General features: G+C 40.9%; 1 protein-coding gene across 1 annotated transcript; it reads right to left on the bottom strand.

Annotated features, from left to right (window-relative positions):
* Positions 1–740: 740 nt before the first annotated feature.
* LOC141134195 (olfactory receptor 1G1-like) lies at positions 741–1,670 on the bottom strand. The gene has a single exon (XM_073623777.1). It carries the CDS (start codon positions 1,668–1,670, stop codon positions 741–743), a length of 930 nt encoding a protein of 309 aa, XP_073479878.1.
* Between the last annotated feature and the right edge of the window lie 24,884 nt (positions 1,671–26,554).

The raw sequence follows: 26,554 nt of genomic DNA, 5'->3' as shown, positions 1-26,554 counted from the left end.
CCCAACATTTGGCCCATGTGTACAGGGCTTAAGGGTGTGAGTCAATATGGCTGGAGGCAGTTAGAGCCAGTGCATGTGTTCACTGAAGGAGGCAGAAGTAAAGAGCATTTGTTTTGTGGCTTTAAAAGTGTAATGCTGAATAACCACTGCAAAGAAAAATCTGATGTAATGCACTTTTACTTTTAATTAAAAGTGAGTAAAGCAAGCCATAAAATCACACATCACTGACTCGACTGATGTCCCTAACAGCTCTACTCTTGATGCCAGACCTCACACCCCCAATACTAAAAACAAAAAAAATGGTTAATTGGCAAAGTGCAAGCAGTCAGAATGAAATGATAATTCCCTATCGTTTCCCTACAGCAAATTGAATACATTGTCACTATGGCTGCTTTGTTCCCCTCTAGAGAGCTTTGAGTCCTATCCAAGTTTTACTAAACAAAATTCCAGAATGTACAGTAAAATAGGTGTGATTCTCTGTTAGTAGGAAATCAAAATTAAAAATCAAAGGTGTGATACAAACTATTACATATAACCAAAGTGTCAAGTAGACAGTTTAAAGCAAAATGCCATTAGTATCTAAAATTCTAAATATCAGCTGCCTACCTAAAAATGTGTTCTGCATAAATATTCCCTGAAATTAATACAATCAGAAATTTTTTAGGAATTTTCTGGGGGAAAATTTAGGTGGTTTGCAATATAACTTATTAAATGTATTCAAATGTTATTTTCTATTGCAATTATAGAAAATTGTTGATGAGTTTTCCAAAAACATTTTTCAAGTCTTTATTCCTCAGGCTGTATATAATTGGATTCAGCAGTGGGGTCAATACAGTGTACAGCAATGAGTAGAATTTAGTCATATTCCATGATTCACCCCTACCGGGTACCATATAAACACTCATGAGGGTAACATAATACATAGAAACAACAATGAGGTGGGAGCTACATGTGGAAAAAACTTTTTGTCTCCCAGTAATAGAAGGGATTTTAGAAATGGTAAATATGATATAAGCGTAGGATATAATGATAATAAAGAATGGTATTACATCTACAATAATACCCAAATACAAAATTTCCAATTGAACAATTGAAGTATCACCACAGGCAAGTCCCAATATTGGATCGAGGTCACAGAAAAAGTGGTCAATGACATAAGGACCACAAAACTGCAATTTCGATATGGTTATCGTGTGAATTAGCGCAACCACAAAGCTTAAAACCCAACAGGTAACAACCATAATCCAGGATAACTGGTGGTTCATTATTAAATTATAATGCAGTGGTTTACAGATGGCCAAATATCTGTCATAAGACATCACTGTCAGAAGAAGACACTCCAAGACTTCCATGACAGCAAAGAAATAAAACTGGGTGATGCAATCAGAAAGGGATACCGTGGTCTCTTTCACCAAATTCATGTGGAGCATGTTAGGAAGAATATCAGTTATTAGTAAGATATCTGATACAGCTAGCTGAGAAAGAAAAAAGTACATGGGGGAATGGAGGGATTTGCTGTTGGATACCAGTGTGATGATCAGGAGGTTTCCACATATTGTCATAAAATAATTTATAAGGAAAAGAAAAAATACCACAATGTTAATGTTTTGGGAAAATTGAAATCCTAAAATGTGGATCATGATAATTCCAGTCATATTTTTCCCATGCATAACCTAAACATAACACATTACACATTTGTAAAATGGGTTGTCCTGTTGGTGAAAATGACTTCAAATCCTGCTATGGGGGAAAAGAAAAGGAAAGAGGAATGGGGATGGGAAGAGAAAGGGGAAAGGGAAGGGGAATGGGGAAAGGAGAAAGGGAAGGTCAAGGGAAAGAAAAGGAAAGACAAGGAAGGGGTAAAGGGGAAAGGGGGAAGGGGAAAGGGGGGAGGGGAAAGGGAAAGGAAAGGACCGGAAGGCCCAAGCAACCAGCCGACATGTCTGCCGGCTGGCCTGGAGACCCGACTGAAGCCGGAATTAGCTTTGATCGGGTCTCGGATCTAGTAACCTGGAAGCGATGTCATGAAATGACTTCCGGTTTACAGAAGACTTAAAGGCACCACATTTAAAAAAAATGACAGTATTCAAAACAACCAAACTTAGTGTTTTAACCTCTTAATGACCAGCCACTGCAGTTATACTGTGGCAGGTTGGCACGCCTGCGCAAACCACCCTAGGTGTACATCGCCTGCTTTAAGAGGTATAGGGGCGCATGCGTGACCGGCAGCCACAATGTCCATCGGCAAGCCACGATCGCTCCTCACAGAGACAGAATGGGGATCTGTCAATGTAAACATATCCACATTCTGTCAGGGTAGTAGAGAGAGATCTGCTGTTTCTAGTAATCCGGAACAGCAATCTATCTCTACTCCCTGTCAGTCCCCTCCTTCCACAGTTAGAAACACCTCCCTAGGACACACTTAACCCCTTGATTGCCCCCTAGTGTTAACCACTTCTCTACCACTGACATTTATACAGTAATCAGTGGCTATTTTTAGCTCTGATCGCTGTATAAATGTCAGTGGTCCCAAAAAAGTCCGATCTGTCCACCACAATGTCGCAGTTCCACTAAAAATTGCTGGTCTCTGCCAATAGTAGTAAAAAAAATAGTAATAACAAAAATGCCATAAAGGTATTCCCTATTTTGTAGACACTGTAACTTTTGCGCAAACCAAATAATATAAGCTTATTGCAATTTTTTTACCAAAAATATGTAGAAGAATACATATTGACCTAAACTGATGAAGAAATTAGTTTTTTTGGGGGGGTATTTATTATAGCAAAAGGTAAAAAATATTGGGTTTTTTTTTTCAAAATTGTCGCTCTTTTTTTTTTACAGCGCAAAAAATGAAAACTGCAGAGGTGATCAAATACCACCAAAAGAAAGCTCTATTTGTGGGAAAAAAAGGACATCAATTTTATTTGGTTACAGCATCGCACGACCACGCAATTGTCAGTATTATCACAAAAAATGGCCTGGTCATTAAGGGGCAAATCCTTCCGGGGCTGAAGTGGTTAAATACTTTTAAGTTCAAAGGAGGGATTTGGGGTCTTATAGACGTGAGATCTTTCCATAAAGGGTACCTGTCACTGCCTATTACTGTCACAAGAGATGTTTACATTCCTTCTGACAGTAAAAAAAGTGATCAGAATTTTTTTCTCCAAAGAGAAAGTGTAAAAATTTAAAATTTTAATTAAATAAATAAGAAAAAATAAAAATTAAAGCGCCCCATCCCTCCGTGCTTGCCCGTAGAAGTGAACGCATACGTAAATCACAACTGTAAATGTAAACAGTGTTCAAACCACACATGTGAGGTATTGCCACGATCATTATCGTGAGAGCAATAATTCTAGCACTAGATCTCCTCTGTAACTCTTAAATAGCAACCTGTAAAATTTTTTAAAGCGTCGCCTATGGAGATTTTTAAGTACTGTAGTTTGTCGCCATTCCATGAGTGTGTGGAATTTTAAAGCATGACATGTTAGGTATATATTTACTCAACATAACATTATCTTTCATATTATAAAAAAATTAGGCTAACCTTACTGTTTTGTTTTTGTAATTCATGAAAGTGTCTTTTTCCGACAAAATCAAATCAAATCCGTTGTCAGAAATTCCGATCATGTGTATACAAAAGTGCCACGCATGCTCAGAATAAATAAAGAGATGAAAGCTATTGGCTACTGCCCCGTTTATAGTCCCGACGTACGTGTTTTACGTCACCGTGTTCAGAACGATCGGATTTTCTGACAACTTTGTGTAACCATGTGTATGCAAGACAAGTTTGAGCCAACATCCGTCAGAAAAAATCCATGGATTTTGTTGTTGGAATGTCCGATCAATGTCCGACTGTGTGTACGGGGCATTAGGCATGAAAAGGTAAAGCTTAATGCCCCGTACACACGGTCGGACTTTGTTCGGACATTCCGACAACAAAATCCTAGGATTTTTTCCGACGGATGTTGGCTCAAACTTGTCTTGCATACACACGGTCACACAAAGTTGTCGGAAAATCCGATCGTTTTAAACGCGGTGACGTAAAACATGTACGTCGGGACTATAAACGGGGCAGTGGCCAATAGCTTTCATCTCTTTATTTATTCTGAGCATGCGTGGCACTTTGTCCGTCGGATTTGTGTACACACGATCGGAATTTCCGACAACGGATTTTGTTGTCGGAAAATTTTATCTCCTGCTCTCCAACTTTGTGTGTCGGAAAATCCGATGGAAAATGTCCGATGGAGCCCACACACGGTCGGAATTTCCGACAACACGCTCCGATCGGACATTTTCCATCGGAAAATCCGATCGTGTGTGCGGGGCATAACAGAAAGAAGTTAGTGGGTGATAACTGTTCTGGCCATGAGAGGGAAGGTGTCTATGGTGAGGTGGAGGGTTGCTAGTTCAATAGAGAGAGACACTGGTGTGAAATATTCAAAGTCTTGATTCCATTAGGATCTAATAGATTTACAATGCCACATAATACAGATTAGGGAGCCTACAGAACCACCATTTCTTCAACACTGATCTGAGTTGGCATAAGAAATGTTAGATAATTTGTTGCCAAAATATATTTGCAATACAAGCTTAAAGCATGTAAGCCCGGAAAACAAAATGTAATATATTGTGGCTTATCAATTTTTAGATTTGCTGGCTGAATTAGCTTTCTTTTTTCAGACTTTTTTCTTTACTTTCACATGATAATCCTGTAAGCAACACACTCCCTTTTTTCATTGTATCTATAGGGGTGGCAATGATTGTCAACCATGCTGGACTTCAAACATGCCTGCCTTTGTTCAACTTTATTACAATGTACATGGGACATAGGGGATTAGTCGTTAACAGAAGGAAGATAACATTGTTTTCCGCTACCAGTGCAGCTTACAGAAAGTTACAAGGATACTGAATTTCTGGCAAGATTAACAGTTATTTTTTCCACTTGATTAAAATGTTCTTAGCCTAAAAAAAGAAAATGAATGCAGATGCCAGATCTGAGGGCTGGCAAGCTGTAATATATAACATTTTTTGTTCTTGGGTTTAGTTTTGCTCTGAGGCTCAATAGGTTCTTTAAAAGCTTGCATTGTAAATATTTCGAACTTACCATCACAAGGCACTTCCTTTTCTGAAACTGAAACTATTTTGAGTACATCCACACAGTATGTCTCTGCATTAAATGAATAATGTTATGATTATGCAGAGTACATTGTTTTTATACATCAGTAGAATAGATTATAGAACAACTTTTGGGAATATGAGATGTTTAGGGATATTTCTGTGGGATCAATTATTAATAAAAATATGTATTCCTCCAAAATCACTTATCTTCCTTTGAGAAGCTCTGGTTGTGTTCATGTCTTAACTTCTTATGACACTTATAATTTGACACTAGCAGTTGACCTATTTTCTTGTGCTGATGGTAATGGCACAGGGGTAGGTGGGAAAGGATTGACATTTTTTTTTCTGATGCAACACCTTTGTTTCTTTAGACCAACAAGTAATTTGTATTTATTTTTTTATTTTTTTACGTTGCAACAAAAGTTTTATTAGCAAGATCATACATAACATGTATAAAGTAATTATACACATAGTTTCCATCATACATGAGGTATTGCATGCAATAAGGTGACATTACATATAAAGAAGTGTTGTATATTTGGTAGGTACTTGTATAAAAGTATAATTTAGTTTAGATACAATTGTTATCCTTACATTTTCCATATACATAAATATAATATAGCGAATTGAACATTGGTTATGTGCAAGTTGTGGATTCTTGTAGCCATTGATCCCATATTCTACTGTATTTGGTTGGGCACCCTCTATTAATATAGAGGAATTTTTAGTATGGAAGGGTCGTGTTTATGTCCCTTTTCCAGTCTACTATATTCGGGGGTTCAGGTCTCATCCGTTTTCTAGCAATGATTTTTCTGGCCGAGAATAGGGTTTCTTGTAGGAGTATTAGAGTGAATTTATCTAGTACATTTGGGAAAATCCCTAAAAGGCATTGCTTCGGGTCGAGAGTTAGGGGAGACCCCATGACATCATGCAGGAAAGTGACTATTTGTTTCCAATAGTCTTGTATTTTGTGACAGGACCATATAAAGTGAAAGAATGTACCCGTTGTAATGGACTGGTTTCGTCTATATTTGGCAACCCTGATAGGGGTGAGGTATGTTCCGTGGAGTATGTAAATTTGGGACAACCTATCTGAAAGTTTGAGCGACACCAGCTTACAGGTTTCTAATGCTTCCTCCCACTCCTCATCCTCTAACGTCCCGACCTATCTCTCCCATTTTGGTTTTAAAGCATAAGCTAGTTTTGCAGAAACAGGAGTGGAGAGCATATTGTAGAAGCAAGATATAAGCTTTTTTGGTTCTGTGTTTTTGATTATTGCCACAATAGGATTGGGAGTGGGTTGTGGAAGATTTTGTGGAAACTGTGTCTGGGCTGCATGTCGGACCTGGAGGAAACGGAAAAACATTTGATTCGGGATCATAAATTCCTCTTTGAGTGTATCAAATGTCTTGAGAGTTCCATCAGTGATCAAATTGTGTAAATAATATATGCCCCTAGTAGCCCATAACTCTGAGTTTTGAATACCATGGAATTCCTGCAGTCTGCTGTTATGCCAAAGCGGTGTGAAGTCATTGTGTGGTGGTATTCCTAATATAGAAGATGCCAGTTCCCATATGCGTCTATATTGATAAAGTAAGGAGTGTCTGTGTTCCTTTGACTGCGTGTTCCCTGTGCCTACTGATATCGGGTCTCCAGTGTGCAAGAAAGCGTTCTTTGTCTGTTTGTCTGTTTTGTCAGTGTGAAATAGTTGGGACAGTTGTAATGCAATATAGTAATGATTAAAATCCGGTAGTGCTGTTCCAACCATATCAGTTGGATTTTTAAGTGTTTGCCACGAAAGTTTATGTCTGGCCTTCCCCCATATAAATATATGGATACGGATATACCTAGGTATTTTATTATATCAACCCGTTGAAGGGGTAAAGGCTGATTTTTTTTCGGTCAGGGATCTAAATGTTAATCCCTTGATCTCTGGGTTAGCACGAATGGACACGGCCAGGGGTTCCGAAGCTAGAGCGTATGGCAGTGGAGAAAGTGGGCAACCCTGTCTCGTGCCTCTGCTTAGGTCAAACTCCTGAGAAGGGCACCCATTCACCACTATTCTAGCTATGGGATGTTGGTACAACAACTGAACCCATCTGATAAATTTTGGCCCAAACCCGTATCCCTCCATGCACCGCCAAAGGTATCTACACCAAATCAAACGCCTTGGCCGTATCTAGTGTCACTATTACCCTTGTGCCCATGTTGTCATGTGTGGCCTGAAGATTAATAAATAGTTTCCTGAGATTGAAGGAAGTATTACTGCCCGGCATAAACCCCGCCTGATCAGAATGTATAAGGGAAAGTATTACTTGATTTAAACGTTTGAACAATACTTTAGCTAATATTTTAATGTCTACTTGCAGTAGAGAAATGGAGCGATATGACTCGGGGTATCCTGGATCTTTACCTGGTTTGGGTATAAGGACTATTGTGGCCTCTCTCATAGAAGATGGCAATGTTAGGTTTTCAAACATATCATTATAAAGGGCAAGCAGTTTGGGTGTAAGTATCTCAGAGAAATGTGAATAGAATTCTATGGGTAAGCCGTCCGAGCCTGGGGATTTGGATCTGGCAAATTCCACAATAGCAATGACTATCTCTTCCCCAGTGAGGGGTGCCTCGAGGAGTTCCACTTGGCTCTCCGAGAGCTGGGGAAGTCAGATGTTGTCAAGGAACTGATCCATTGGTGCCGTATCCTCCGAGACTGTTGATGAGTACAGCTCTTTAAAAAAGTCTCTAAACTTGGAGGCTACAGCAGAAGGATCCGTGATTGGTTGTCCACCCTGATCATGTAGAGTTATAACAATTGGAGGTTTGTCCTCGCAATGAACTAGGTATGCAAGAAGTTTACCAGCCTTATCCCCATGCTCAAACCACCTCTGTTTAGTAAAGAACAATTTCTGTCTGGCCTTTCCATATTGCATCTGGGATACCACTCTTGTCTGCATTTTAAGTGTATTGGCATTTGATATGGAGGGGTCAGTCACATATGCCTGTTCTGAAGAAGAAAGGTCTGCCATCGCTTTGTCGAAGGCTTCTGTGGAGTTCGTTTTAATCTGATTCATGTGTGATGTCAGGGTCACACGGGCATGGAGCTTGAACATGTCCCACACTGCCGGCACAGAGGCAGAATGGTCATTCTCAATAAAAAAACGATTCCATTCCACTGCAAGAGTATCATCCTCCGGCAGCAGGGACAGCCAAAATGGATTCAAGCGCCAGGCTCGTGGCGATCTATTGAGGGAAATGCTAATTGTGATGGAATAGGAGCTATGATCAGATAACAGTCTGGGACCGAAGGACACTGTTAATAATCTAGGTAGAAGTTGTGTAGATATAAAGTCAATGCGTGACATTGAGTTGTGTGAGGAAGAAAAACATGAGTAAGCGTGTGTATGTTGAAATCTATGTCTCCAGGTGTCAATTAGGTGAATAGATAAGATAAGTTTATAAAGCTTGGTATCTCCGTTCTTCCCTGCAGTTAGTGTTAGTGGACGAAGTCTATCCAGAGTATTATTCAGTGTGGAGTTGAAGTCGCCCATCCATACTACTTGTACTGTGGGGTGTCTGGCCATAAATGAGAGTCACTCAAGAATTATAGTGATGGAAAATGGGGGGAACATAAAAGGTCATGATTAGGAAGGGCTCTCCACACAGTTTAGAGGATAGAAATACATATCTGCCCTGTGGGTCTGTGCACACTTCTCCAAGCTCAAAGTGTACTGATCTTGCAATTTGAATGTATACCCCTCTAGAGTGGGATGTGTGTGTCGAGTGGAATGCCCATCCTATCCAGGGGCGGCGAAGGGCCATCTGTAACCTGCCCTCCACATGAGTTTCCACAAGTGTCACTATGTCAGCCCTCTGTTTCTTAAAGAACGCGAAGGTTGCTGAGCGTTTAACTTGCTCACGTAGCCCCCTCATGTTCCAAGTAAGAAATTTTATAGACGTCATATTAGATTGTCTAAGATTGAATTTATCACTGATCGGTCTATTATAAATCTTACTAACAACCCTTTTCGAGAAATTTTCTTAAGTTCATACAATGCCACCAAATATGAGAGTAATAAAGAGCAATCTAATCTGTTCAAGAACCTGTATTGGTTGAAACCGTGTATATGAATTACATCTTGCATTTTTAGCTTTAACCTCAGCAACATCCCTCCCCCCTCCCCACCCTGCACTGTCCCCAACTGGTGCGGGCACAATCCTGAAACAAAACTTTATTTGAAATCTAGGAAAAAACAGTCAGGTTTAACCTATGTAGGAGAAAAAAAACAATGGTGCCATTGGGCTCCTAAAACACAGTTAAGTGTTACCCAATAGTAGATGTATAGAAAATGATTGAGTACAGTCCCAGAGATATGTACAAATATACACTTGTACATTGATAACTTTACTCCAGGTATGATGACTGATTTCCCTAAAGGTGCGTGGGGCAAAGTCACACTGCACCTTACATGTACCTAGTAGGACTGTTGCTGACCCGAGACTCCAGCCACCAAAGTGGCAAATGGGAAAAGTGGAGTGCTCCTGAAAAGGTCATCATTTAAAGTCATGGATCCTTATGTAGGACGTAATGTATTATCCCACAATTCCTAATATGCACATGTCCCATCTCGATTCGAAGAATATGGCAACTCAAGCGGCTAGGATGAAATAAGTGTAAAGTTCCAAAACTGGAGCAACTGAGGAACGGTCAGGTTCCATTAATAGCATTAACCACGGAACAGAAGAAGGAGGGATAGTAAGTTTAACCCGAACAAGTCGTTCTATACAGTATAATATAGGACATCCTGTGCATTAAAAAGGGGTGTTGTACCATGTACTCACGGCATGGTCAGTCCACCTTTGCAGGGGTTATGTGGCGTTCAAGCCAGGCAATCAGTTCTCCAGGATCTTCAAAAAATGATGCTCTTTCGTCATGCTCCACCCTGAGCTTGATGGGAAACAACATGGCGTACTTAAATTGATTATCCCTGAGCTTGCATTTTGCTTCCGTGAAGCCCTGATGGCGGCGTTGAACCTCCGCCGAGAAATCAGGAAAAACGGCGACTTTGACATTGCCGAAGGGAATATTAACCTTTTCTCTGGCCATTCTGAGTGCTGCATCCCTGTCCTTATAGTTTAGCAGTTTGTCTATAAACATGCGAGGGAGTGCGCCCTGGGGAGGTGGCCTGGCCGGAATGTGGTAAGCCCTTTCTACCGCCAGCATAGGAGAAAAGGCCTCTCTTCCATAAGTTGTAACTAGCAGCCGTTCAAGAAAAGTGGTGGAGTCTTTACCCTCAGCCCCCTCTGGGAGGCCGATCAACCGCAGGTTGCATCTTCTAAGCCTATTCTCCATCTCATCTTGCTTGGAGAAAAGCTGTTGTATTTGTTGCTGCATGTGGCCTGAGTCATGGCGGGATAGTGTCCTCGATATCGCTGATACGAGTCTCTGTAGATTTAACTCGATCACGCAGTTTATGCAGATCCTGCCTTATCAAAGATATATCTACCTTTACTTCTTCGATTTGAGCCGTGAGTGATGTTCGGCAGAATGTGATTGCTTCTAGGAGCTTGTCAGCGTCTCCCACCGTCCGGTCTACCCCAGTCTGTGCTGCGTCGCCATCTTCCTCCGGCTCCTCGCCGTTCTGTCGGCGGTATTGTGACAGCTTTGCTGCGGCGGATTTCTGCGCTTTTGGTGGGGACATGATGGCCAGAGTCCGGGGTATCTGGCAAGGTGAGTGGGGTGTATAGACGTTGTCTGTGGGACACAGGATGCTTCGGATTGCAGGATCAATGGACGGAGCTCCTCAGAAAGCATCCTACTCCATGTAACGTTAGGCCACGCCCCAAAAGATTGACATTTTTAGGTTTTTTTTGTTTTTATTGTTTTTTACTTTTTGTTTTTATTTATTTATTTTTTTTATTTTATTTCTCATTTTATTTTTCATTTTTTATTTGCCATTCTTTATTTCACTTTCTTATTTTTTACCTTTCATTCATCTTTTATCATTTATCATTATCACTTTATACACATGAGGGTTCATTTACTATAGCTCTGCGGTGATAATCAGTGCTAATTAGTGCTAAAACTGTATTTACTAAAGCGCTGGTAAAAAAAATACTCCCAAAATCGAATCTACTATAGTTCCCTGAAAACAAATAGCGCCCAAACCCTTACTCTGCTAAAACCTGGAGTAGTGCACATGGAAATAATGTTTAGAGCATGATATAATAATAATTTATAATTACTGCGCTGTCTTATATCTAAAGTGATATCAAATATGTGCTTGAATGCAAAAATAATAATAAATGTAAACAGCTGCAACTTTGCTGCAAGACACACGCATACACAAACAATTTTCCAATAATAAGCCGCGCTGTAAACTAAACAAGTGCTACATATAATATTGTTACTTTGTGCAAACTTATACTTGGTTGCTCTCAGTCAGGATCCCAGCGCCTTTTCAGGGGTTGGTGGCTCATTCAGGAGGTTAGTGGCAGATATTTCCCAGAAAAAATCATAAAAAGAAGGCTTCCATAGCGTAAAACCATACAGTATTTATTTTATAAAAAGATAAAAGGTATTGCACCTACATTTGAGTAATACCATCATATGCAAAGTACATGCTGCAAGGCAAAGTAAAAAGTGAAGCCGGCTGGCTCTCTGTAACAGCCTGTGGTTCTGGGAGTTCCGTGTATAGCGGTGACATCAGCACGTTGCTCCTCCCTACGCATTTCGTCACACCTGACATCGTCCTGGGGCACGGGGCATGATATAATTGCATAAATGGTAAACTGAAATATGCAGTATATTGTTTAAAGATAATCTGCTTTTAAACTGTGTGAAAAAAGTGATTCTACACTGAAATATCTTTAAAAGTCTGAGAAGAGATAAATTCCCTGTCTCTGAACAATTAAGTGCTAACACAACTGAGCATGCTCAGACCTGTAAATAGCTCTCATTTTAGCTCCAATATCTTTTTTACAGGGCGCTATAATAAATACCAAAGTGAGCACTGTGCTAAAGAGCATTTTTTGGGAGTGAAAATCTGCGCTATTATAGTCCAATGCAAGTTTTAGCCATTGATTCTAATGGAACAATTGTAACTTCCCCAAATAAATTCTTTTGTTGAGATGAAATGTATCTTTCTCTGAAATACATTTTCAGTTGCAACAATGTTGCTTCTACTTAATCTATTTTGTTTTTAAAAAAGAAGTATGGGTTTCAGTTTCTTTTTAATTCATACTTACCTCGGTGGATGGAGCAACAGACCGATGCTGCAGCTGTCCCTGTCCCTCTCTGCACTGAGAACCAAGCCACCAAACACCGCCGATGACTCAGTTATCAATCCTCCCCGAGAGTAAAGACTATCAGTGTCATCAGTGTCAGTGTCTCTCCTCTCTGCTTCTCCATGCTCACTGGAGCGCTGAGCTGTGGAGGGGTGGGGAGAGGCTGTTCTAGTGTCTCAGTGGTTTGCTGAGACTGCCATCAATCAAGGCAGCTGGTGGATCCAGACTTGGAAGTTGGAATGATGCGGTGCCTCGACTGATGGCAGTGACATCAGCGGAGAGCGGACTTCAGTCCGCTCTCCGCTGAAAATGAGTCAAAGGAGTGCAAAACGAATTGCACTCCTGTGACCCATAGGAAAAACCCAGCCAAACAAGCTCAGGCTGGACTTCTCCTTTAAGAATGCTAGAATGTGGAATGTTTTGATGTTTTGGTAAAATATATTTTTCTCTGTCACTTTCACTTGTTACTCTCCATCTCACAACAATCTTTATCCAAACTCACAGAGGTGTTTTTACAAACCACAAACAATACCATTGCTGATGCAAATTTAAAATGAGTCACATTTTTTTGTGCTTTTTATTATTTCCAAATAATCATCATTTGAGCCCAAAAAATGTGATATGTGTACCAACATCAGAAATCAAAATGTAATTCCCAAAAATTTGAGGGTAATATCACTATTCTACACTCACCCACAAAGAACCACCAAATATCACAGAATACATCAAGAAGAATAACTCTTGATTAATGTAATTTCACCACCTATATGTCCAAAGAAATGCAGTATTTATGTGTATTTATGTGTAGGAGGTTTTCACATGTGTCAGCTCTTTGGCTTAGAGGTTAGAACTTCTGCTGAGCATCTGGGTTCAAATCCCAAACATGCCGCTTCATGTAGAAAGGTTGTCTTATCTTCCAGGTCCTAAAACTGTCTAAATGTAGTATTTATGTGTAGGAGGTTTCCACCACCATTGTAAATCTTTCCAGATACACTATCTAGCCAAAAGTATGGGGACACCTGCCTTTACACACATGAACTTTAATGGCTGCCAAGTCTTAGTCCGTAGGGTTAAAAATAGATTTGGCCCACCCTTTGCAGCTAGAACAGCTTTTGGGAAGGGTAGGAAGGCTGCCCATAAGGTTTAGTGTGTCTATGGGAATGTTTGACCATTCTTACAGAGGTGAATTAGTGGGGCCAGGCACTGATGTTGAATGAGAAGGCCTGTCTCGCAGTCTCTGCTCTAATTCAGCCAAAAGGTGTTCTATCGGGTTGAGGTCAGGACTCTGTGCAAGCCAGTCAAGTTCCTCCACCCCAAACTCACTTATTCATGTCTTTATGGACCTTGCTTTGTGCACTGGTGTGCAGTCACGTTGGAACAGGAAGAGGCCATCCCCAAACTGTTGCCACAAAGTTGGGAGCATGAAATTGTCCAAAATGTCTTGATATACTGATGCCTTAAGAGTTCCCTGTACTGGAACTAAGAGGGCAAGCCCAACCCCTGAAAAACAACCCCACATCATAATCCCACCTGCACCAAATGATTTGGACCAGTGCACAAAGCAAGGTCATAAAGATATGGATGAGTGAGTTTGGGGTGGAGGAACTTTACTGGCCTGCACAGAGTCCTGACCTCAACACAACATAACACCTTGGGGATATATTAGAGCGGAGACTGTAAGCCAGGTCTTCTCATCCATCATCAGTGCCTGACCGCACAAATGCACTTATGGAAGAATGGTCAAACATTCCCATAGACACACTCCTAAACCTTGTGGACAGCCTTCCCAGAAGAGTTGAAGCTGTTATAGCTGCAAAGGGTGGGCCAAATGAATTTCGAACCCTACAGACTAAGACTGGGATGCCATTACAGTTCATGTGCGTATAAAGGCAGGTTCCCCAATACTTTTGGCTAGATAGTGTATCTGGCAAGATTTACAATGGTGGTGGAACCCTCCTACACATAAATACTACATATTGTATATTGCTTGTGACACTGAGAATGGCTATGGACTTAGGGCTGGTTCACACCACAGAGATGCAGAGAACATGTGTGAGGCTGCCTGCTGGCTTAATGGGTAGCAATTCCATCTAGCAGCACTGGGGTTGCTGGTTCAATTCCCCAACATGCTAATGCTTGTGTTGAAGTTTATATGTTCTCCCTGTGTGGGTTTCTCACCACAATCCAAAGACATGCTGGTATTCTATTTGTCTCTTGTCAAAATAGTCTCTAATGTAAGAAAGTTAGTTTTGGACTTCAGATTGGAAGCTCATTGCAGCCAGGGACTGATATTAATGTTTGTTAGTACTAATCATGCCCAGGGACTTGGACATTTAAAATTGTAGGGTTTACACTGCACAGGTACATATGCTTAGAAAACTGTTGCTTTGTTTATGTGCATGCAAATGGCCTTCGATCTTTGGCCTGTAGTTGGAGATTTGATGCACATAGCCAAGGGCTAACACAGTTGCAAATAGTATTATGTGTTCCTGCTCATCAGGTGCAATCACTTTAGACATACATGAAGAGACAGATTGAAAGATACTGGTGGGCGTGTACTTCTATTGGTCATGTGTCAGTGTGCTAACAATGCAACCTTATATAGAGGGCTGCAGTAGGGGGGGTTTGTTTGGCCTGAGAAGGCCAGGTTTTTTGAGGTGATTTGTGGGGGAGAAGGAATGATATTGTGCATATTGACAAACGCCCAACTAGGGCTGTTTGTTTGCTGAAATTTGTGTGCATTTTTCCATCAAAAGTGGGTTTATGTGGCCATGCTGTCAATGTTGTGTTTGTATTGTTCCTGTCTGAACAAGCATTTGTGGTTTGGGAGCATCTGTTGACTCTACTCTTTGATCTCATTGCTTAATCATGTACCCAGAAATGTAGCTTCCAGCAGAACATGGTCACCTATGTTTGTGTGTGGATTGTGGGCTGGTGGTGGGTGTTATATTTCGAATACGTACCTTTTTTAATATTATGTTGGAATGCTTTGTAAGAATAATGACTTAAGTATGTTTCTATAATCTTGCAGATAAAAATGATGTGGACTAGTGGGTGAGTTGTAGTATGAAATGTTACCCGTTATACACTGAAATAAAGCTGTGTCCACTCCAGGGTTTAGATCAATTTTAGACTGTAAGCTCCTTTGAGCAGGGCCCTTAAAACCCAATTGCTAACTGTTTTGCTAAATGTAACACCATATATCCTGTAAAAAAATGTTTGACGCTAGTAATTGAATGTACATAATTTTGTTTCTGCTGGCAAAATAACATTATTGAGCTTGTTTGATTGTTTTATTATTATAGAGGATTTATATAGCGCCAGCAGTTTGCGCAGCGCTTTACAACATGAGTGGTTTAAACATTATTGGCTGTGTGTTGATTTATTTTGAGGGGACAGCAAATTTACATTGTTATACAAGCTGTACACTCACTACTTTTCATTGTAGCAAAGTGTCACATGAAAAGATATATTAAAAAATTACAAAAAATTACAAAAATGTGAGAGTTGTACTCACTTTTGTAAGATACCATATGTAGAAATACAGATTTGCATGTCTGCAAATAAACGAAAATAAAAAAATTCAAATCGTGGTTGCGATCAAATTTTCACAGCTGCGATCAAAAGCGCGTGGCTTCACCTTCTGACCCGGAAATGAATCATTGTAATCACCCGGAAGTTCCTGTGCTGGTCAGGATCTCCATCTAGATGGACATGGTGAGGTCCATCTTTAGCAGAGAGGATGTGCTGCTCATTTGCTGGGTAAGTGTAGAATATGTACTTGTGCTTACTAACATGTATGACTTGTTTCACAGTTGGGTGGCTTTTCCAGCAAATTTGGACCTCCGAGTTGTATGACAAGTTGTACCCCATGATTCTCATTGATAACCATTTATATCTGTGCTACTTCAAGTTGCAACAACTTCAAAGTAGTCCCTGTACTACTTTGGTGTGACTTTCAGGTGACTTTAGGTGCATAGGGCGCAATATTACACAGGCATTCCCAGAAGTTGGCGCTAAGTTGCAGCAGCAAAGTGGCAGCAAAATAGTGTGCCTTTCAGGTCGCAGCAGTGTTAATGAGATTCATTGATAATACCTTTGAATTAGGCTCTATTCTTGCTTGTGCATCCTGCAAGTGAGTCAAATTTGTCCCTGCACTACTTTGACTTTGATGCGACTTGAGGTCCATATACCGCAAGATTACACAGGCAGTGGTCGCACAAGTGTAAATGGGGCCTAATTCAAAGGTGTTATCAATGAATCTCATTAGGTTCCTTTCACACTTGGCTGACTTTTCATACAACTTGAGGTCCATAAAGCCTCTTTCACACTAGTGCGACCTGAAAGTCCTGCGATTTTGCAGCAAATTATTTGTGATTTGAAGCAATGCCAGTGTAATCTGGAGGTCTATGGATGCAGGAGTCGCAGGACCAGTCGCACAAGTGTGAAAGGGGCATTAGGGCCGGTTCACACTGCTGTTCTCTCCGACATCCGGTCACCCCTCTCTGCTCACCCATTTCCTTGAATCTCCTCCGGCCAGAGGGACACACCGAGTCGTCCTCTGTGTGGGACCCTTTCCCCATTCCTTAAGGCCTGCTTCTGGTGATGATGCATTGGTTTTCCCCTCGGAGTTGAGGTCTCTCTGAGCCAACAGCTGCAACATTCATCTTTTAATACTGTACTGGATATGATGTAAATTCATAAGCCATACTGTTTGTATGATGTTTTTTACGTTCTGCGACAAATCGCATATACCCCTGATGAAGAAATAGTATCCCAGGCAAATTTTGAAATGCGTTGGTTTCTCTGTTGGATCTACCTTTCATTCAGCAGATCTCTGCGATTATTGTGTGTACAAATTTTATGTATTGCACTGTCTCTCATTTCCAGATCATTATACATTTGTATTCTATGTATGTGCTCATTATTTTATGATATTTTCCATTAAAAATGTATACTTTTTATACTCTTTCCACACTTCATTCACCATCTGCTCTATTTAAAGTCCCACCCATAGGAATTTCATTTTTTCAATTTGCTGAAATGTGATAAAAGACAATAGTCGGTTTTTGACAATTCTTCTATTAAAAATGTCTTCTTCTTTACCCCGTTTCTTCCTCCATCTTCCTCTGGTCTTGCTTTGGGTTTTCTTCCTCCTCCAGCAGCTTCTTCCCCCACGTCTTCCTCCATCTCCCTCTGCTTCTTCCTTCAGTCTTCTCTATCTTCCTCTGGCTTCTTCTTCCCCCACTTTGTCCTCTGTTCTTTCTCCTCCGCCACACCAGCCACCAACCTGCTGAACATGAAAACAACAAACCTCCTCCAACGCTTCGGCCAGCTGATCTGTCCACTTCCATAGCGCACATTTCATATATAACTATGGGGCGTGGCCACCAAATGATTTCAGCAGTAGACTCCGCCCCCTTGTGACATCACTGACCCATCATGCCTCTGGTGGTGAAGTCAAAAGGGGCAGAGTCTCGGAGTGATTTCATGGGCCCCATCGCAGCATCGTAGGAGGTTCGTTTTTTGAATGTTCAGTGGGAGCTGCGGAGGAGAAAGACCGGAGGATGAAGCGGGGGAAGAAGAAGACAGAGGAACATGGAGAAGAAGGAGGAAGAAGCGGAGGAAGATGGAGGAAGAAGTGGGGGAAGAAGCAGCTGGAGGAAGAAGGAGAAAATCGAAGGAAGACTGGAGGAAGATGGAGGAAGAAGTGGGGAAAGAATACATTTTTAATTTCACATTTGTCACATTTCACTGCTTTTTTTAGGTGAATGGGTAGGGGTACAATGTACCCGATACCCATTCACATAGGGGGGTGCCAGGATCTGGGGCCCCCTTGTTAAAGGGGGCTTCCAGATTCCAGTAAGCCCCCCGCCCACAGACCCCCACAACCACCAGGCAAGGGTTGTGGAGGTGAGGCCCTTGTCTCCATCAACATGGGGGCAAGGTGTTTTGGGGGGACCCAAACACCATTATTTTTAAATTTTGGCATGGAGTTCCCCTTAATATCCATACCAGACCCAAAAGACCTGGTATGAACTTGTAGGGGGAACCTACGCCATTTTTTTCTTTGATTTTTACTCTATATTACAGGGAACCAGCAATTCATTGTTCAGCAATTCAGCCGCGAGCAATTTTAAATTACATTTTTTCCTTTAGAAATGTCATTTTGCTGCGGTACAGTAATAAACATCGCAAAGATGCGCTACTTTGCAGACATAATAAGGACACTCCCAGGCATGATATTTAAAGGAATTTTTATTGTTTCACTTTAAGCATTATTAAAATCACTGCTCCTGAAAAAACATCTCATGTCCCCTGGGAGAGGACTCAGGTCCCCATACACTTTTAATGGCAAAGAACTTGCATATAAGCCTTCAGTGAGAACTTTGTATTTTGCAGGTTCGAGCCCCATTGACTTCCACTATTCCCGCATTTGTGATCTGACAGGCATGTTCGCCGGCAATAGCGCTGCTTTCCATTTGCATTAGCGCCCAGTTTCTGAGAGTTGAAGTCTAAATTGGGCGCTATTTTCCAGGACCGCAGGATTATTTATTGGCGCTATAGTAAATAAATTCCCATACTGTATACACTATACCTTATTTTTTCACATCTATCTCTATTTTCTTCTTATTTATCACTCCCATTCCCTTCACATCCTCTTTTTCTGATTTCAGTTCACCTTTCACCCTTTTCCCACCTCACCTTATCATTCCTCCCATAGGGTCCTGTGACTCGGGCGGTCCTCCTGGCGAACTCTGCTTTGCTCAGTGGGGGATCTCTCCACTGTTCCCCGCTAAGCAGACGGATGACAGGACCTGCCAGAGCCCCACTCTCCTCTATGGGGAGATCAGAAGAAAACGGACCACTTGTCCATTTTCATTTGATCCACCAGAGGGATGGAAAATAGGGTTACCATCCATCTGGATTTCACAGACAGGATTGGATCGGATAGCAGCGGGTGTCAGCGGACATGTCACTGCTGACATCTGCCGCTCCATAGAAGTGAATGGAGGGTCTGATCAGGTCCGCCCGATAAAAAACTGACAGGCGATCCTGATCGGAAAAGCCCGTGTGAAAGGGGCCTTAACCATACACACCTGCCAACCCTACATCCTAAATTACTTCCAGTAATGCTTATATACTCCCCACATGCATGAGATCTTCATCCCCATGACTAATCTTTGAAAGTCCAGAGCGAAATGTGTTGGGGGCATTGCCTGGTGGGAGCCAAGTCTGAGATTGTCTTATTACCACCATTGGACTCTGTGGATGAGCAACACCAGGGATCTTTCATCTCTTCCTTCAATTGACCTCTAGGGCCAGGTTATTGTGACCCTCTATACACCCTCACTATACCCCTAGATTTCTTGTCACACCTTACTCTACTTTGCCTTCCCCCCCCCCTTTTGTTATAACCCACCTTTTTCTTTGTACTATCTCCTCTCCAGTTCTTTATTGATACTTTTGCACTCTGAGGAGGCAAAAAATAAAGAAGAGAAAAAATGTAGGCACTCCTCTTTCTTTGCAGCAAAATGCCACAACTTATTTTTTGCTTGCATGGTTAACATACTTTATGCTAACTTTAAAATGCGCAATGCACCCTAAATTTAATGAACAATAAGTTAGAAAAATGTAATACATAAACCAAAGTCCCAATATATCTGACCATATATAATTGTGATTTCCAAAAATTTTCCCTTAAGTCACTTCTATAGTCCACAACTCGAAAACGTACTTTGTAATAGTGAATTACTCCAAGCCTCTAACCTTAAAGCCTTTGTAATTAAATAACAAACATGACTGTTCTTACCTGGTCTGTGCAATAGTTTTGCACAGAGCAGCTCCAATCCTCCAATTCTTCAGGGATACCCCCACTGCTCCAGGCCCCTCCTCTTTATCAGGGGCTCCCCACGGAAAGCGCGCTGATGGAGCTGGAGAATAAGAGAGGTCCAAGAACAGAACCTTGGGGGCCTTTGACATAGAAAGGGAGAGGAAAGGAGGAAGTAGAATTGTAAGCAATGACAAAGGTGTGGTTGGATAAGTAGGATGAGAAGGGTGAGAACCATTGTCCACAAATGGAGAAAACTTGGAACAGTAGCAAACCTTCCCAAGAGTGGTTGGCCTACAAGTTAATGCTATATTTTGAGTACCTCAAACTTACAATGGATGTGTGCCTCTATGAATATAAAAGGGGAACCAATAAACCCCCAAAAGAAATGAAAACCCCAAAATACCAACCTCTGAAATAAAAGCAATCTTTTTTTTAAAAGGAAAGCATTGCAGCAAAAAAACAAACTTTTCTATAGATAGCTAAAACTGACTGCTGACCTTAATCAACAAAAAATTCAAGTAAATATACAAACAAAAAAGTTCCCGTGATGGGGTTGTGCCTTGTCACAGTGTAGAGAGGATTTGGTGTCATCCAGGGTTGTCACCCATGTAGGTTGAAGGGCTCCAGGATGTGTGCCATATTAAGAAAAAGCTGGCCTTGAAGTTTTCTCCAGGACTGGTAAATCCTGGTATGAGTTCTGGAGCCCCGAAACATTGTAGAATATTGGGAGGGTTGAAGCTTTCAATCCTGGGTCCATGTTTTGATGGTAACTAGCGTACTGATTGTGCAAGTCTTTTGAATATGAGTGCTGACTATAGATCAGGACCCCACCTTGTAGACGGGAGCCTCTGCCCAGGAGTAAAACCTTTTCATTCAACCAAAAAACTGTCAGCTCCGGTTGGAGTCACTGTAAAGTTAGAAAAGCGATCTCCCCTGCTGAGCTGTTGTGTCTTGACATGGGGACTGTCCCCTGCGAGAACTCTCCGATAAACATTCTCCGCCGTCGTTGGCAGTCAGCTGCTGATTTTCCAGCGTGCTCGTCTGACAGAAGCTGGGCAAAAGGTGGGCTTGTGTCGGACAGGGTGGCATACACACGGGCCAATTTTTTTTTGCACCGGCTGATGTTTCCCAACATTTGGCCCATGTGTACAGGGCTTAAGGGTGTGAGTCAATATGGCCGGAGGCAGTTAGAGCCAGTGCATGTGTTCATTGAAGGAGGCAGAAGTAAAGAGCATTTGTTTTGTGGCTTTAAAAGTGTAATGCTGAATAACCACTGCAAAGAAAAATCTGATGTAATGCACTTTTACTTTTAATTAAAAGTGAGTAAAGCAAGCCCTAAAATCACACATCACTGACTCAACTGAAGTCCCTAACAGCTCTACTCTTGATGCCAGATCTCACACCCCCAATAATAAAAACAACAAAAAGGGTTAATTGTCAAAGTGAAAGCAGTCAGAATGAAATTATAATTCCCTATTGTTTCCCTACAGCAAATTGAATACATTGTCACTATGGCTGCTTTGTTCCCCTCTAGAGAGCTTTGAGTCCTACCCAAGTTTTACTAAACAAAATTCCAGAATGTACAGTAGAATAGGTGTGATTCTCTGTTAGTAGGAAATCAAAATTAAAAATCAAAGGTGTGATACAAACTATTACATATAACCAAAGTGGCAAGGCAAACAGTTTAAAGCAAAATGCCATTAGTATCTAAAATTCTAAATATCAGCTGCCTACCTAAAAATGTGTTCTGCATAAATATTCCCTGAAATTAATACAATCAGAAATTTTTCAGGAATTTTCTGGGGGGAAATTTAGGTGGTTTGCAATATAACTTATTACATTTGAATAAATGTTATTTTCTATTGCAATAATAGAAAATTGTTGATGAGTTTTCCAAAAACATTTTTCAAGTCTTTATTCCTCAGGCTGTATATAATTGGATTCAGCAGTGGGGTCAATACAGTGTACAGCAATGAGTAGAATTTAGTCATATTCCATGATTCACCCTTACCGGGTACCATATAAACACTCATGAGGGTAACATAATACATAGAAACAACAATGAGGTGGGAGCTACATGTGGAAAAAACTTTTTGTCTTCCAGTAATAGAAGGGATTTTAGAAATGGTAAATATTATATAAGCGTAGGATATAATGATAATAAAGAATGGTATTACATCTACAATAATACCCAAATACAAAATTTCCAATTGAACAATTGAAGTATCACCACAGGCAAGTCCCAATATTGGATCGAGATCACAGAAAAAGTGGTCAATGACATAAGGACCACAAAACTGCAATTTCGATATGGTTATCGTGTCAATTAGCGCAACCACAACGCTTAAAACCCAACAGGTAACAACCATAATCCAGGATAACTGGTGGTTCATTATCAAATTATAATGCAGTGGTTTACAGATGGCCAAATATCTGTCATAAGACATCACTGTCAGAAGAAGACACTCCAAGACTTCCATGACAGCAAAGAAATAAAACTGGGTGATGCAATCAGAAAGGGATACCGTGGTCTCTTTCACCAAATTCATGTGGAGCATGTTAGGAAGAATATCAGTTATTAGTAAGATATCGGATACAGCTAGCTGAGAAAGAAAAAAGTACATGGGGGAATGGAGGGATTTGCTGTTGGATACCAGTGTGATGATCAGGAGGTTTCCACATATTGTCATAAAATAATTCATAAGGAAAAGAAAAAATACCACAATGTTAACGTTTTGGGAAAATCGAAATCCTAAAATGTGGATCATGATAATTCCAGACATATTTTTTCCTTGTATACCCTGAACATAACACATTACACATATGTAAAATGGGTTGTCCTGTTGGTGAAAATGACTTCAAATCCTGCTATGGGGGAAAAGAAAAGGAAAGGGAAAAGGGGATGGGAAGAGAAAGGGAAAGGAGAAAGGGAAGGGGAATGGGGAAAGGGGAAAGGGAAGGGGAATGGGGAAAGGGAAGGTCAAGTGAAAGAAAAGGAAGGGGTAAAGGGGGAAGGGGAAAGGGAAAGGAAAGGACCGGGAGGCCCAAGCAACCAGCCGACATGTCTGCCGGCTGGCCTGGAGACCCGACTGAAGCCGAAATTGGCTTTGATCGGGTCTCGGATCTAGTAACCTGGAAGAGATGTCATGAAATGACTTGCGGTTTACAGAAGAGTTAAAGGCACCACATTAACGGCTGTGCAAACCGCCCTAGGTGTACGTCGCCCGCTTTAAGAGGTAAGGGGGGCGCATGCGTGACTGACAGCCATGATGTCAATCAGCGAGCAGCGATCGCTCCTCACAGAGACAGAATGGGGATCTATCAATGTAAATGTATCCACATTCTGTCAGGGAAGTAGAGAGAGATCTGCTGTTTCTAGTAATCCGGAACAGCAATCTATCTCTACTCCCTGTCAGTCACCTCCCCCCACAGTTAGAAACACCTCCCTAGGACACACTTAACCCCTTGATTGCCCCCTAGTGTTAACCACTTCTCTGCCAGTGACATTTATACAGTAATCAGTGGCTATTTTTAGCTCTGATCGCTGTATAAATATCAGTGGTCCCAAAAAAGTGACAAAAGTGTCCGATCTGTTCGCCGCAATGTCGCAGTTCCACTAAAAATTGCTGATCTCTGCCATTAGTAGTAAAAAAATAATAATAAAAATGCCTTAACTATACCCCTATTTTGTAGACACTATAACTTTTGCGCAAACCAATTGATATACGCTTATTGCAATTTTTTACCAAAAATATGTAGAAGAATATATATTGGCCTAAACTGATGAAGAAATTAGTTTTTTTGGGGGGGATATTTATTATAGCAAAAAGAAAAAAATATATATTTTTTTTTTTCAAAATTGTCGCTCTTTTTTTTATAACGCAAAAAAAAACGCAGAGGTGATCAAATACCACCAAAAGGAAGCTCTATTTGTGAGGAAAAAAAAGGACATCATTTTTATTTGGTTACAGCATCGCACGACCACGCAATTGTCAGTATTATCACAAAAAATGGCCTGGTTATTAAGGGGGCAAATCCTTCCGGGGCTGAAGTGGTTAAATAAAATTGTTCAAAAAAGAAACTGCGCTTAGGACACGTCTATGGGGTCAGAAGCCAAAGGTTGCTGCCTGGCTTACACAAAGTTCCTATTAGGGTTCTTTGCAAAACATAATAAATTAAAAAGAGTGGGTATGATGGCGCTACCTCTAAGTTTTAAACTGGGACAGCCTAAAGTTTTAGTGGCTCCTTATACGTAGTTTATAAAATGTTAAACATATAGGAAAGTGTTTCCCCTTATGTTAAGAATATCGCTTCGGCAGATATGTGCCACTGAATTTATGCTGCGGATTTGTACCAAACGCTCAAGTGTCGCACAAGATAAATTGGTCCTACAGCATCTGGTAGTGAAGCCAGAGGCTATATTCCCTAGAGTGCATTTATTGGACCATATATCGTATGCTATATTCCTGTATTAAGTCTGTGACCATATCAAGCGTAAGTATACGACCTCAAGATAGCTTATTACGGGTGTGACTACCATACAATGCATACAGATTATACCACCCTACTCAAATGCCATAAGTAAGGACTAAAGCTTACATATATATACAGCTAAAGATAATAGCACAGAAAATACAGCAATAATATTTCGGGCATATTATGACAGTCCCATAAGTTAAAAGAACAAAAAGATTCCCAATGGTGACTTTGGTGCTGCAACAATTTTGCCTGGTGACTCTCGTGCTCCCCCTGTTGGTTGCTTACTCACCGGCTCCCAGAACCCCAACAGGGGTATTGCGCCTGTAATGTAGTCTGCTGGGTTGTTTCCCTTGTTGCTTCCTCTGGTGGATGCTAATTATGTAATCAGCTCCCAACGTCACACATCAGGGTAATGCGATTATGCTGAAAAACAGGCCGCTTTGCCGCTATATTTTGTGTTGGATGTTTCCTGTGCTTCTTACTTTGTAAGGATGTTGCTTCCCCTCATAAATTGAGAAAAAAGAGCTTCCATGGTGTGATAAAGTATGAGACTTTATTTAAAACTTAAGTACCCTCAAGTCAGGGACTCAGCAAATGGACAAAAAAATTTTTTTTAGATAAATAAACAGCAAAAAATGACAAAAATAGAAATAAAAAATAAAAAATGGTTAGAAGTAAAGATTAAAAAGTCCGGGCACTAGATGCAAACTAAGTCCAGATGGGGTAGGACAGCATTAGTTGCCAGACGTAAACCAAGTTTAAAATGTCCCTCCTAGAAAGCATAAACAAAGCGGACCGTTGCTGAGGACGTCATGTGACGAAGCGCGCACAACGGCATCACGCTCTGCTAGTCAGCTCCAAGGCATACGAGAGAGGAGGACGCAGTTAGCGGCTGGGGCACTATTACCCCCCACCTCACTGTTTATGCTTTCTAGGAGGGACATTTTTAACTTGGTTTACGTCTGGCAACTAATGCTGTCCTACCCCATCTGGACTTAGTTTGCATCTAGTGCCCGGACTTTTTAATCTTTACTTCTAACCATTTTTTATTTTTTATTTTTTATTTCTATTTTTGTCATTTTTTGCTGTTTATTTATCTAAAAAAAATTTTTTTGTCCATTTGCTGAGTCCCTGACTTGAGGGTACTTACGTTTTAAATAAAGTCTCATACTTTATCACACCATGGAAGCTCTTTTTTCTCAATTTATGAGGGGAAGCAACATCCTTACAAAGTAAGAAGCACAGGAAACATCCAACACAAAATATAGCGGCAAAGCGGCCCGTTTTTCAGTATAATCGCATTACCCTGATGTGTGACGTGGGGAGCTGATTACATAATTAGCATCCACCAGAGGAAGCAACAAGGGAAACAACCCAGCAGATTACATTACATGCGCAATACCCCTGTTGGGGTTCTGGGAGCCGGTGAGTAAGCAACCAACAGGGGGAGCACGAGAGTCACCAGGCAAAATTGTTGCAGCACCAAAGTCACCATTGGGAATCTTTTTGTTCTTTTAACTTATGGGACTGTCATAATATGCCCAAAATATTATTGCTGTATTTTCTGTGCTATTATCTTTAGCTGTATATATATGTAAGCTTTAGTCCTTACTTATGGCATTTGAGTAGGGTGGTATAATCTGCATGCATTGTATGGTAGTCACACCCGTAATAAGCTATCTTGAGGTCGTATACTTACGCTTGATATGGTCACAGACTTAATACAGGAATATAGCATACGATATATGGTCCAATAAATGCACTCTAGGGAATATAGCCTCTGGCTTCACTACCAGATGCTGTAGGACCAATTTATCTTGTGCGACACTTGAGCGTTTG

Source organism: Aquarana catesbeiana, linkage group LG03 (assembly GCF_042186555.1).
Source record: "Aquarana catesbeiana isolate 2022-GZ linkage group LG03, ASM4218655v1, whole genome shotgun sequence".
Taxonomy (NCBI): domain Eukaryota; kingdom Metazoa; phylum Chordata; class Amphibia; order Anura; family Ranidae; genus Aquarana; species Aquarana catesbeiana.
The sequence above is the reverse complement of the archived record's forward strand: the minus strand, read 5'-3'. Positions and strand labels throughout refer to the sequence as shown.

What these genes read in the sequence shown, in the direction of transcription:
- LOC141134195 (XM_073623777.1), bottom strand. Translation starts at nt 1,670, where the DNA reads ATGCATGGGAAAAATATGACTGGAATTATCATGATCCACATTTTAGGA.